This window comes from Oryctolagus cuniculus, chromosome 8, assembly GCF_051225735.1.
Source record: "Oryctolagus cuniculus isolate XC-2025 breed Fujian yellow rabbit chromosome 8, ASM5122573v1, whole genome shotgun sequence".
In the NCBI taxonomy this organism is placed as follows: domain Eukaryota; kingdom Metazoa; phylum Chordata; class Mammalia; order Lagomorpha; family Leporidae; genus Oryctolagus; species Oryctolagus cuniculus.
Genome location: NC_142874.1, coordinates 35352749 through 35367225, shown reverse-complemented (window position 1 = coordinate 35367225; position 14477 = coordinate 35352749). Strand labels below are relative to the sequence as shown.

General features: G+C 35.1%; 2 protein-coding genes across 5 annotated transcripts in view; both read right to left on the bottom strand.

The window, feature by feature from the left end:
• Positions 1–3377: 3377 nt before the first annotated feature.
• GASK1B (golgi associated kinase 1B) overlaps positions 3378–14477 on the bottom strand; it is a 55273-nt gene continuing 44173 nt past the window's right edge. For all 4 annotated transcript variants that reach the window (XR_016211822.1, XM_008267275.5, XM_070047175.2 and 1 more), the window contains 2 exons: positions 10768–10994; positions 3378–6058 (listed from right to left, as the gene is read on the bottom strand). Coding sequence is in view for 3 of the 4 variants with exons in the window: in XM_008267275.5 (XP_008265497.3) it covers positions 5851–6058; positions 10768–10994 (435 nt within the window). In the remaining variant the exon portion in view is untranslated. The remainder of the gene's footprint in view (positions 6059–10767; positions 10995–14477) is intronic.
• LOC149124974 (uncharacterized) lies at positions 8074–9818 on the bottom strand. The gene is given in 3 exon segments (XM_089302887.1): positions 8074–8511; positions 8514–8825; positions 9740–9818. Coding segments are annotated over 3 exon segments (687 nt in total). The 3' UTR covers positions 8074–8215.

Below are 14477 nucleotides of genomic sequence, written 5' to 3'. Positions count from 1 at the left end.
GCCTGAAGGGAGGAGACAGAATATGATTTCTTGTTGTTCCACATAGAAGTTGAGCCAATAACATAGGGTACTTTATAGACCAAATAATGTCTGCTCTCCTGGAACTGAAGAAACCATTAGCACAACTGGGAAAATCACAGATGTCTCAGTCTCATTTAGTGACTGGTCCCACTCTGCAGCCCAGTTGGCCTTTCTAGAAATAGTCCAGTTAGCTATTCTGCAGCATGTAACTAAAGTCACTGATGAGGGGTTTTTTTTATTTTTTAATTTTTTTCAGCTGTTGTTCACAAAAGGTTTAGAAATCCTGACAAGTACTGTTAAGAAATACAGATCACTTTTTTAGGAAAAAAGATGCATAGGTACTTCTTAGTGTGCACATAATTGTGCTCATTTTCATCAACAGAATAAATACTGAAGATAAAAGGGTACTCTTCCAAAATGAAATTTAAAAAGTCACATTAATTTATCCACATGCAGTGCCATTGGAAGAAAGGGTTTCTGTGACTTCATGTGCTTACCATGTGCATTTTTAGGTTGCAAACAGCTTGCCAGAAACTCTCTGAGTCAGACTTTTCTTACAGCAGAGCCTTGTCCCAGAGGACTAAAGAGCTTAAAAATAGGGAAGACGCCGTATTTTGACAGAAGACAGCTGTGTGTGAATAGGAAAAGGGGCAAAAGGTGAAAAGAGTGTAGACACTCTGAGCTCCTCTGTCAGGCCAGAGGAACAGTAAGAAAGGGTTATAGTTCCTTGCCTAAATGTCAAGGAAATAATTCCGTTGGGAAAAATTAACATTAAATTATTTTGTAAAAAGTGATAACATTATAGGAATGTACAGAATGGGACTAAATCAAATTCTTTACTTAATCATATGCATTAATTTAACTTCTCTTATGCTCTAAAACTACTTTAGAAGTTGACTATCTGGAGTTTTTTGTATACCCAAGCAAATAAATCCACGGACAATTTTTAATAAATTAAAAGATTAAATGGAAATCAATTCAAAGAATCTCATTCTAGAGTTACGTAAATGATAGTGAACTTGAGAGTGATGATATGGGCTGAAAATGTCTAAGTATCACTGAAGTACATGGCCCTTCAACTTTCACTGGTGAACAACATATCTAATTAAATAATTTTCTCTAGGAACCAAGTTTTCACCTTTGTATAAAAATAAAACTTACAAAACAGATTAAGTGAAGGTCTTTCAAAAGTACATAATATAATTTCTTGTAATGTTAAATACACTATAAAGTAAGCACTCTTAACCAGGGGGACACCTGGACCATAGACTGAGTACCTTCTTAGTTCACATAAAGTATCATAAAATTATTACTCCACATGAATGTGCCTGTGTAAGCCCTTTGGTGTTTATAATGTTAGAAAATCTTATTTTGTCTTGATAATCAATGTAGTCTCTGAATTTCAGATTTCTAAATTTTTCAATCAATTCCTACATTGACAATTCTAGATCAACCATCTATAAAAATTGGGCAAGACACTGCTTCATGAATTCTCAGGATTTTTTTTTTTTTTCATCTAGAGCCTGAGCATGTTGGACAATTCCATGGTAATGCAATTATAAAATTATAAAACTCTGTATTTTGAAAGTTTGGTAAAGTAAAATTTTCAAAATTTTATTTTTTAAGTATTTATTTGTTTGTTTGAAAGGTGGAGTGGCAAAAAGAGAGGTAGAGACAGAGAGATATCTTTCATCTGCTGGTTCACTCCCCTAATGGCTGCAACAGCCAGAGTTAGGCCAGGCCAAAGCCAGGAACCTGGAATTCAGTCTTGGTCTCCCACGCGGGTGGCAGGGTCCCAATCACTTGTACCATCTTCCACTGCTTTCCCAGCTGGATCATAAATGGAGCAGCTAGAACTCAAGCTGGTGCTCATATGGGAAGACAATGTTGCAAGGGTGGCATGAATTCAAGTAACTGAGCCATTGTTTGCTGCTTCCCAGGCTCAATAGCAGGTATCTTTATTGGGATCAAAGGCAAAACTCAATGCCAGGCACTTGGATATACGCCAAGCAGAAGCATAACCTGCTACACCATAGCACCTGCCCCAAAACTCTAAAATCATGATTTGTAAGCAAATAAAATTCTGTGACTGTATAGTGTGAAGTTTATTAAGGTCAAGTTTTCAAAAAGGTATGATAGATTCTTGTGCAAATATAAAATTAACATATATTGAAGACTGACTTTAAGAAAATAACTAGTGAGAGAAACAGTAAAATGATAAAACCATTTACAAGAATGTTTTTAAAGCTAATTATTTGTATGTAATATTTGAATAAAATTGCTGGACTAGACATAAAACTAGTAATGTCCAATAGGATAATTAGTTGCAACCAATAAGATTATTTTTCCACCAGAAAGAAAAATTTTATATCTTTATGGAACAATTTGACCTGTGGCCTACAACATTATTAAATATTCCATTTAATATAAATTCAGCCTTGCACTCTATAGGCTATTTCCAAGATTTAGATAACTTCTGATGAGTCAAATTATCTTTCATGAATGAAAATTCTTGATTCTTGTTTATAGTAGTTTTTAGAAAAGGCTCTTTATCATTTGTATTTCAGCTATGTACAATTCCTGTATCAATTTCACACCAATGGGCTAACTGCATTACCTCCTGTTTTGCAGTGAGATAAACATTAGAATTTCAAAATATGGTAGGTAAATGAATCCACATTTAGGTTTTTATTCACTAGACAAAATGTAATGTATGTTTAGTGGTACAATTAAATGAACAGGTTATTATATCAGTTCAGAGAGTATATGTATTTTGTACATCCAAGTGTAAGAAGAAAACCTTAACCTATTAAGTCTCAAGATCCAATAAATAGAACACCTATAAATACCTAAATTGAGCAAAAATATATTTCAATAACTTTGAAATAAACACTACATCTTTAAGATATTCACTGAATTGAAAATTGGGATTTAATGTGTTAAATGTAATTAACATACCCTAAGTTAAGAAAAAGAAACAAAAAATTAAATTTAATTTATATCCATTAACTAATTTGCATAACAACTAAAACAATGCTATAAGAAATTCTCCAAAAAGTTCATGGAAAATGTGTATCATGAAAAAACTATGCAGGGATTTCAGAACTTCAGCAAAACAAAGTTATGTTTCAATTCCATATTTTCCATGATCTTCTGAACTACCTTTGTACACACCAAAAGAAAGCTAATGGTCACATGATGATTTCAAATATATCCACACACTCAAATACAATTCTTGACTATTCAGTTGTTTCTTTTCTCATGGATAAAGGTAGCAAATATTCATCTAAGCTTCTGAGAAGTAACCTATCTACAAAAGAAAGTGAACTCTTTTCTTAAACAAAAAATCACACATATTTAATTTCCAATGTTTTATTATAGATTTTTTTAAGATACAGATTTATTTTCATACCATCAGATTAAAGAAAATAAGTCAAACAAAAATAAGTTTTTTATACATCTGCCAAGGTAAATTAGTCTATTTCATATTTGTTATAAAATTATAAATAAGTCACTTATATACTTATTTGAACCAAAGCATTATATAATCTGAGTGCATTTGAAATGCACAGAGTACTCTCATTATTTCCATAAGAGAAAAGAAGAGCATTAGTTATTAGAATTAGAAGCCTGGCCTTCAACTACTCATTACTGAAAAATAAGACATTATGAATTATTCACTAATTACAAAAAAATTACAAAAAAAATTTTTTAAAAAGTGTTAAATAGTAAAGATGTCTAAAATAGACATGTATGCCTTGGCCTTTTATTTAACGCTAATCATTTTATAATAATTGAAGGCAAAATAAGTCAGATACACTTGCAGAAAGACCAGGCTGCCTGAAAGCAGCTTAGCTTGAGACACAAAATTAAAGTTAGCTTCTAGGGAGCTTGGAATTCCCACTATCAATATCACAAATTTGGATTAACATCACAAGTTCTGTGAAAGTATAAATATGCCACCTTGGTAAACTAAGAGTTATTTCAAATCAGTGGCTCGAAGTAGAATGTGGACCTCCAAACCCTTGTTAGCCCAGTTGTTCACTGATTCACAAAACCAACACAAACAGAACCTTACAAAGTGCAGGGACAGCAAGTGAAGGTAGAGACTCATGAGAGCCCATGAGATCAGGAATATGTGGGTACAGAGGGAGACATGCAGGACCATTGATGGAAAATCGAAGAGAAGGATGGTCCAAAGATCAACTTTCCAAGGGCAAGTGTGGCAAATAAAGATGCTAAATGTAATACCTGAATGTGAGTCTAGAAAAGTCAAATAATCCCTTTCTCCTTGGTCCATCCTCTCCTGTATTCATCATGCCATTTTGACACTTTGCTTCATACATTGCCTTAAATAAGAATCAATAGATACATTCTTTTTTATCCTAATTTCACATTTATTATAAAATCTTTCATAGTTCTAATTCACATGAATGCTGAGTTACCCTTGATCAAAACACAGAAAATGTGCTACACTTCAATAATAACAGACAGAGCTGAAAAAAGAAAGGCTAGGATGTATTCTAAAATTTCAGGGTAAGAAAAGTCAGTAAATCAGTTTTTCAATAGTCTAAGACTTTGAGGGTGGAAAGAATGATGATTTGAAACTTCTATCTGAGGATGGAAAGATAATGACTTGAAACCTCTATCTGAATTTCTATGATACATGTTGATCTTGAGTATCTTCCAGGGACATGAAGACCTAGAACATGGATATTAAGTGTCTAAATCCTGACAATCTAATTGAAAACTTGATAGAGGGAGTTCAGGTAGAATTGTTTAAGGCTCAATGTTGTAAAAAATCACTGTTTTTGTTCCAATTTGCTCTGTCATTGAGAATTGATCAGAGTCAGTCTTTAATATATTTTGTTCATATTTCTTATATTGGAAAAAGGCATATGACATATTTCAACAAACTCAATATGGGTAATATTAATTAAGTCAGGTTAAATATAATTATGCAGAACAAATTCTAAGAAATCCATGATTAGTAATAAAATATATACAAATTAGAGCATATCCTTTGTCAAAAAATTAAACATTCATTAAATTAAAGATACTCTGTAAGTATTTTCAAATAGGTAACTTCATACCTCAGAATTACTTAGTTTCTAAGACTCTAGACATAAATTAGATCAAAACTAGAAAAGCAAAAATAGTATATAAATTGTCAGATTCAGATGATTATTATACTAAAGACAAGATAAATTTCAAAAATAGAATAAAAATGTGATTCTTGCTGATCAGAGGTGGCTGATTTGCTTATAGATGTAAGGAAAAATACACTGTGGGTTTGCTGATAATCTCCCATTTGTATTTAGAATGCATTGCAGGCCCTGATGCCTTTGCAGATTATGTGTCTCAATTATCCAATGCAGAATTGCCCCTGGGGAGTGCGGGGGTGCTGTTTCAATGATCAGTGACAGAAGAACACCAAGTACCATCCCCATTAGTAGTTAGCAGATCCATCAGCATGGCATAAAATATGGTTTATCAGAGAGGTCAGTCCCTCTGATGTACACTGCTCTATTAAATGTTTCAAAAGCTAACTAGAACAATAAGTGCAACTACTCAGTATCAGAAGTTGAGACCCATTTGTCAAAATGACACAGAAAAAGATAAATACTTTCAAGCAGTATGTTTTGTAAAACATTTTTAAGTCCACATATAATTTTCAAGCCCGTCATAACTATGTGAATAAATTCACTCATTTTATGTATTAATTGACATGGTTTCATTTCAACAACAACAACAAAAAATGTGCTTTATTTAAAAACAAAACAAAACTGCCTAAGTACATCTAGCCCTCTAGCGAGCAGATAACTTTTGTCATTCATTCATAGGTAAGACTTTGGCCCCATGTGCATTGATGTAGGTGATCAGAATTTTGGCTCTCTGTTCTATGACATCAATAAGCTTCTCAATTCCTTGTCTACCTCCTTGACTCTCCCAATAAACCTTATCCAAAAACAAAGACTGAAGGAGTTTCTGCCGTAAGTGCTGGCTCTTCAAAACAGAAACTGCAGATTCGGGAAACCTGAAGAGATAATACAACATTTCATCTTTAGTAATTGCTCAGAAATATTATCCCTTACCCAATTGTTCTTCCTCTCATAGATCTGGCATAAAGCACGCTATAAAATGAGGACCAAAACATTTTTGTCACTGCCAAACTGACACTTCTGTTAATATACAAAAATAATGTGTTTCAAGTGAACTGAATTTTTTTTTTTGACAGGCAGAGTTAGACAATGAGAGAGACAGAGAGAAAGATCTTCCTTCCGTTGTCAAGTGAACTGAATTTTGTGTACCACACAGAATTGACATACTAACATCTAATTGAAGGTCATTATATGCAGGCAAAGAGAGACACATAATTAGAAAGGATACTATTAAACCAGAGAATACATTTTCCTCAGTTAAGCTCCATTTCACCCACAGGAACCCCTTTAATTTGCCAAGTAGAATAGTATTCTTATAATTGTCAAGGTGGTGCAAGAAATATGAGATGCCAAATGCAATTTCATTAAAGTCTTCTTCCTGACTAGAAGTTACACAACTGAGTTTAATACGAAATAATCCACAATATATGTACTAAAATCAGGAAGCAATCATTCAAAAATCTTTTTTAAAAAGAAAGAACTGCCTTTGATTCAAAGTGTACTTCAGGAACTCTGAGGACTTGGGAATATTTCCTAAATCTGGAGTGTTACATCATTTTCAAATAAATTTAGCAAAGCTCAAGTTTTAGAGCCAGGTCATTCCACAATGATTGTCTCTCAGGAAAGCCTAAAGCTGATTTAGGAGAGTCCTTGCTGAAATACCTTAAAACACTGCACTGTCTTCTCTTCATTGTAAATATAAAGCCAGGAGTCTAGCACATACATTATCTGAATTTAGCAAAATTTGTCACTCAAAATCATACTTAGCAATTTGATAAATCCCCAATTTGGTCTTTCCAAGCCTTCATTTAAAATGAGAATGAGGGGGTGCCAGCGCCGTGGCTCACTTGGTTAATCCTCAGCCTGTGGCGAAAGCATCCCATATGAGCGCCGGTTCTAGTCTGGTTGCTCCTCTTCCAGTCCAGCTCTCTGCTGTGGCCCAGGAAGGCAGTGGAGGATGGCCCAAGTACTTGGGCCCTGCACCCGTGTGGGAGACCAGGAGGAAGTACCTGACTCCTGGCTTTGGATTGGTGCAGTGCTGGCCGTGGCGGCCATTTGCGGGGGGTGAACCAGCGGAAGAAAGACCTTTCTCTCTATCCCTCTCTCTCACTATATATATATATATATATATATATATATATACACCTGTCAAATAAAAAATAAATGAGAATTAGGAGGTCACCATTTGATCTAGCAGTATATATTACAATGCCTAGGTGCAAGCTCCAGATCCTTTCCGGATTCCACCTTCCTGCTAATGCACACCATGTAATCACACGTGATGACTCAAGTAGCTGAGTTACTGCCACTCATAAGGGAGACACTGGTTGAGTTCTGGGCTCCCAGTTTTTCCCTTGCTCAGCCCCAGCTGTGGTGGATTTTGGAGGTGGGAACCAGTGGGTGGTAGTCCCTCTCCTTGCCTCCCTGCTTCTCAAATTAATTAATTAATTATAATGAATAAATAAATGCAATGAGCAAGTAAATATATTGGAATTTAATAGTAATTTTCAAATGAACTCAGTCATACCTTTAAAACTACAGCAAAAAAGTAGACTCTCAGAAACTTTAGAGATTCTAAGCACCTTCTACAAATTTCAGTGCGCATAACGGAGACAGCACACAGGGTACATGGGGGCAAGGGATCTAGGTGTTCTCACAGTTATTTTTTAAGAGCTTAAATTTTCTCCATGGGATATTTTACTGATGACTCTAGTTTATTCCCTCTCAAAATACCAACTGAGAGACCAAGTAAAGTGAATAATAACCTTGAGATTTTATCGCCTTCCTAATAAAACAGAAGATGAAGCTTAGAACTGGATCACTTGGTCAATTTCCTCCTAGTTTGAACTGTTTGCATCTCTTATATTTTTAAATATTTATTTATTTGAGAGGTAGAGTTATAGACAGAGAGAGGGAGAAACAGAGAGAAAGGTCTTCCATCCACTGGTTGGATCACTCCCTACATGGCTGAAACCAAATGGCTGCAATGGCTAGAGCTGGGCTGATGCAAAGCCGGGAGCCAGGAGCTTCCTTCAGGTCTCCCTTGTGGATGTAGGAGCCCAAGTACTTGGGCCATCTTCCACTTCTTTCTCAGGCGACTGGCTGAGAGCTGGACTGGAACTGCAGCAGCCAGGACTAGAACCAGTGTCCATATGGGATGCTGGCACTGCAGGTAGAGACTTAACCCACGACCCCACAGCGCTGGTCTCCATGTTTCCTCTCTTAATAGCCAACATTCTTACAGGTCTGCAGTTTGGCTCGACACACTCAAGCTTAAGCACAATCTTCTTTGTAGTTCCAGGATTTTCCTGTAAAGCTGGCTTAGTCTGCCCCCATAGCCACTTTACTTCCTATCATAATCTTTGCCCTTCTTGTATTGCATCACTTTGTGGGGCTGGTGCTCGCCACACTTCCTAGAGAAGGTCCAGTGGGTTATAGAAATGTTTGCTATGTTTTCCCAAATGCTGCCAGCACCAAAATCTCCCACAGTTTTGTGCTGCAGACAGACCAATAGCCACAGAGCAAATGCACTCAATGAGCCTGATTGTGGAATTAAATAATGCGTATGAGATGCACCACATTCCCTGAAGACAACACTATATAATTCAGTTGCTAAACTATTAAATAAGCAGTAATTTTGCTCTATAAAGTATTAATAATCCACGATTTGTAAATTTTAAAGCTTCCACTCACTTAACTGTGGCAGAGTGCATGTGATGAAACTTTTAAAACCCTTGATCTCTTCAGTGACTATTCCTTTCCAAAAAAAAAAAATTCATCTGTCTTTACCTTTACAGGGATTAATAGGAACATTCAATGCATAAATCCAAGATTGGCAGTCTTTATTTTTGCCTCCAATGTGTGAATTATATATTCAAAGAAGACTTAACTTCAAGCCCATTACTCCTCATAATGCATTTAAGTGAAATCTTCTTTGAAAAGAATAACTGGATATACTGTATTCTCCAGATGCTCTTCATTCTAAGAGGGAATTCGGCTATTTAAGAAGTCCCTGTGAAATCAACCCAGGAAGTGTTGTATAGGAATGTAAACTCTCCTATACATAAAATCCTCTCATAGAGACTTCAAGGAAAGAATCCACCACATTATCTGCCTTTAATCCACAAGCATTCATGAGGGAGGAACAGTAACAGACATGGCCAAAAAAAATCTCAAGAAATTGGGACTCAAGATATTCTCACAGGATAGTTTTCCTTTTCACATTAAAGCTACATAAAATCTATAGTACCTAAGTCACAGTGGTTAATAGGAATAATTGAAATATAAGGGACCTCTAAATGGTTTGTGGATAATCCACATCATAGAATAACAATGCATGGATTTCAATTTTGTTGGACCAAAATAAACACATCTTTTAGTTTCATTTTCCATGAACTTTTAGAAATCTCAACTTATACTCCAGAATATTATTAACAAGAGTAATGGTATTAGAACATTAGACTATAAGTAATTACAGAAAAATATTAGGCTTGAATTTGGAAGACCTGAGTTCTAGCTTCAATTTCAGATTAGCTCATATGCTTTCCAGCAATCACCTTCATGCAGCATGTTCCCTGTTTTGTTAGTGTATACCTCTATTTGTAAGTCTCCAACTGACCCCAATTTCTTGGTCATTCTGATTTCTGACTAAGGTAGGAAGTATATGGAAGTGGCTCTGGCATTAGGTGGAGCTGGAAATCTAGTTTCAATTTCCATAACTGGGGTTGAAAAACTCAAGACTTTGTAGCTAGTTTCCTGCCATTATTACATGACTTAATTTCTTTTATTTCCAAGTAGAAGTACAATCAAGTGTGCCAGGAGTAGTCATGTGTTTTAGCTTCTGCCACGTTGATCTCATTCTGTAGTGGGTACCTCTCCACTCTGCATTCTTTCTAAGTCCTGGCAGGTTTCCTTCAATTTTTGAGGTCTCCCCTAAGGTCTTGATGAACCTTCAATATAAAAATAATTCTTCACTAACTAGATTCCATTGGCCCTCATTTTGAGTTGTCAGATGCCTTCCCCCATAATCTGGATCTACTGGAAGGATTTCCAAATGCTCCAAGAGTCTCCTATCTGATTTAAATACCCAGCTGTCCTCTGATGCTGTGCCTTACTTACCTATTGCCTCTCATTTTTCTCTGCATTCTAAAAGTCACTCTAATTTACTATTAATTTGGACATAGTGCCATGTAGGTAGTTCCCCCAATTCATTGTCCTATCTTATGGCCTAATTACAGAGCCTCTGCCACCAGCCTACCCCTGTTCTTACTCTGTAGCTCCCCACATTCTTCCAACCTAACTAAATGGATTTTCACAATGAGAGCCAACCAGCATTATAAATGTGAAATGTAGTGTGAACTTTGTATGGGGTATAGTTGGGTGATAGAAAAGTCATGACCACTCTCTAATTTCTCTTCTCCTTGAGTTTGTCCCCCTCTCTGGATCACCATTCCCAGATTTCACATTCACAATTGTTTTTAAGGATTAAATGGGTCAGACATAGAGTATGAATTTTCCCAGAATCTTACTATTTATTTAATATAAATGCAATGTCCTACAGATGTTATTACATCATAAAACTTACTCTTTGATGCCTTCTAACAATTTGAAGTTTAAATTATCTTCACTTCTGTCAAAGAAACCTTTATTGTCTATAAAGACCAAATGCCTTGGGTTCTGCTTTCTCTGGACAATGTGTGCCAGAGCTGCAGAATTTTGGTCATCACATCTTGGCTTCAATCCATTCTGTACACAGGCATCTTCCTTGCGAGGTCGGAATCCACAGCAATTTGTATCTAAACGATTATAAATCTGAAAAAAGAAAACAACATCTGAAGTGCTGAGTAGAAGCAAAACTTGGGAAAGTTAGAAATTTCCAAAGAACTAGTGCTTTCTGACTAGTTGACTTGTCAGAATTGAAGACAGCCAGGCTGATTTAATTAAAGGCAACTGTCAGAGTAAGTCCAAGGTTCATATCCTTCTGACTCACATATGGTTAAAAGCAGTTCCAACTTCTGCTAAAAGCTACAAAGTCAGATCATCCAAGTTAGGCGTCTCCACCCTTCATATTCAAAGTTCCCACTGACATCACATGTAGACACATGGCCAGCAGAATCTCTGACTCCTATTCATGAAAGAAACGACACCATTGTACTTTTACATACATGGAAGATTATATCTTCTTTTCTCTGTTAGGTTTGGTTAAATAAAATCTGAGCGGCAGGCATTCAGGCTAACAGTTAAGACACAGTTCACCATGCCTGCATCCTGTATCAGAGTAGGTGAGTTTAATAACCAGTCACAGCTCCTGATTCCAGTTTCCTGCTAAAAAAAACCCTGAGAGGTAGCTCAAGTGGCTAGGTTCCGGTCATCTACATGGAATATCTAGATGTTTGTCCCAGCCCATTCCCAGCCATTGCACACATCTGGGGGAGTGCACTAGTAGAGGAAATAGTAGATAAGAGTTTCTCTCTCTCTCTCTCTCTCTCTCTGTCTCTCTGTCTTTCTCTCTCTCTCTCTCTCAATATAGAATTCCTTTTTTTAAATATTAACAGTTATTTCATTGGCTCTAAAAGGATACTGCATCCCCTGTCTTCACAGGACTTCAATATCTAATATAAAATAACATGGAAGAAATATATTGCAAATCCAAAATTGAGATCCAAAAAATGAATGCAAAAGGCACTATGTACATGGAAACCACAGCTAAATTTTAAATAAATGAATAGAATGAACAGAATCCTTGATACTTTTGGGATTTGAGAGAACAGGACTACCTCTTTATAGACGATGGTAAACAGATTAATAAAAAAGAGAAGAGGTATATAATTCTAACTCTGAGCAAATAAAGAAAGAGTATTTATTAATCAGGCAAAAATAAAGCCTGGTCTCAGGAATTAGATAAACTTGTAGTCAAATTTCTGTTCTCACACTTGTTGAACTACAACCTTGTGTAGATTCCTTTATATCACTGGCCCAATTTAATAACTGGATAATGGCAATAACACTCTATCTTGTACAGTTGGTAGGAAGATTACTGAAAATGTATGTACACTCTACAAACCTGATTGAAACCTTCAAAAGATACTAAAAAAATAAAACTCTTACTTATTATTTTGGAAACACAGATACATAATATGCAGGGATTTCAGAGAGTTCATAGATATTAGAAATAAATGATAAATTTATTTCAGAAATTTTCAAATCCATGCATAGTTTTATCATAATACCCAATTTTGAAGACACTATATGAAGCAATATACCTCAAATCAAATTTCTAAGGCAAAGAGTTTCATTTATTCATTTAAAATAGATGCACTTATTTTGGTACCAAAAGTTTTTAAATACAAGTTTTTGCATAATATATAGTTTCTGTGAATTTCTGATAACCTCATGTATATGTGGATTTCAAAAATTTTTGCACCAAAATATTTACTTCTTAATTCCATTTCCATGAACTTTTTGAAGTATCCTCATATTGTTTCCACAACAAAACCATGAAAATTAAATACTAATGTTAAATAATAAGTTCTTTACATTTAGGTCCTAATTCCCAGTATTTCTATAAATATTGTACTTTTTTATTTTATAGTGTCTTCTCTATAGTACTTTTCTATTTTTAAACTATATGACAGCACTAAAAATTAGAGATAGAAAATATTGGCATCTTTTTATTGCCTTGCTAACATGAGAGTCTTTCCTACAGTGTACTGAAATCCAGTGGTTTGTCTGACCTAACTTTTAATCACTCAACAGTCTGTGATGATTTCACAGCTTGCTTGACACACTACTGTACCATGGACATCTAAAAGCTCATTATTGAAAAACGGGTGTGTGTGTTCACCTCACCTTCTCTTTAGATAACGTGACCACTCATGGTGTTCAGATGAATGCATGGACTTTTTGAGTGTGTTAATAGTTTTCAGTGTGTGTGTGTGTGTGTCTCTATCTGTGTGTGTGTGGGTGTGCATATGTGCGTGCCAGCAGATTCAGAATTAGACTGCAAGGCCTCAAATAATCTGAGTTTCATTTTGTTTTCCTTATCATTCAACTACAGTAAATTATGTCTTTGTATTATTGCTCTTGTCTAGCAAGGGCTTATGCACCTCTTAAATCACATTCTCTAGCTCCTCTCAGAGTTTGATTTATAGTCTTCCTTTTGAATTCACATTCAATATACCAAAAATAATTTGACCAAAAAATCCCAGTCTACTCCCTTAACATTAATGCCATTGCATGTTTCTGCTTACTTTTAAGATAGCTCTCCTGTTTTTAAAGCCTAATGAAGCATATCCTAGATAACAATGAATCCATATAACAGTTTTAGTATATGCATTTAGTGCACAAGTTAAGAGACATTTTGAGATTTGATTACTGTTTACAGCCCTTGTCTCAACTGTTGAGGAACAGTGTTTTGGTTTTCTTCTTCATATTATTTGTTGAACTCTTTACTTAGCATAGGGTTAGTCTTATGAGTATAAAATAAACTGAAAATAAATCTTTGTAAAAATTAATAGCGGGAATAGCAGAAGGAGGAAGAAGGGTGGGAGCAGGGGTGAAAGGGAGGGTAGGGTGGAAAATATCATTATGTTCCTGAATCTGTATATATGGCATGAATGAAATTTGTATACCTTAAATAAAATTTTAAAAAATTTAAAATAAAATAAAAAACATGTCATTTAACTGATGCATGATTAAACACTGTATTTTACATGTATGTATCTATGTTCTTCAATAATTATCCTACAAAGAAGGTTATTTGGAAATAAACTTTGTCAGTTAAGCAGCTATGTTAATTATCATTCCTAACTCTTGTTCAAGTTCACTTCTTCTCATTCTTTAAAACAAAGAAAACCTTATATTAAACTGATCTTCTACATCTGAAGATTATTGCCAACTACCATTTTCCACAAAATCACTCTTTCCTTTTTTAGGAAAATACATCTTTTCAATGTTTACCTAACTAAAATTGTACTATGAAAAAATCCAGGTGTTCTAGCCAAAACCAAATTTTTTTGGTGGTGATAGTGGAATATTTTCAGAGATAATTTCCTTCTTTTATTATTTTGTATTATATTTTCCTTTGGTAGCATTTGCTTTGCCTTTAGGAAAAAACTATCTCATGAATGACTCATGCTGTGGTTCCACCACCTAAACAAGGGTGCTTTTGTGGAATTTCCTGGCTCCCAAGACATACTAGAAATCTGAAGAAACTCAATGACTGTACACTCCTATGCATACCACCAACTCTAGCAATGGTGCTACTTTCTTCCTATCTTCTTTTTCCTGGATATA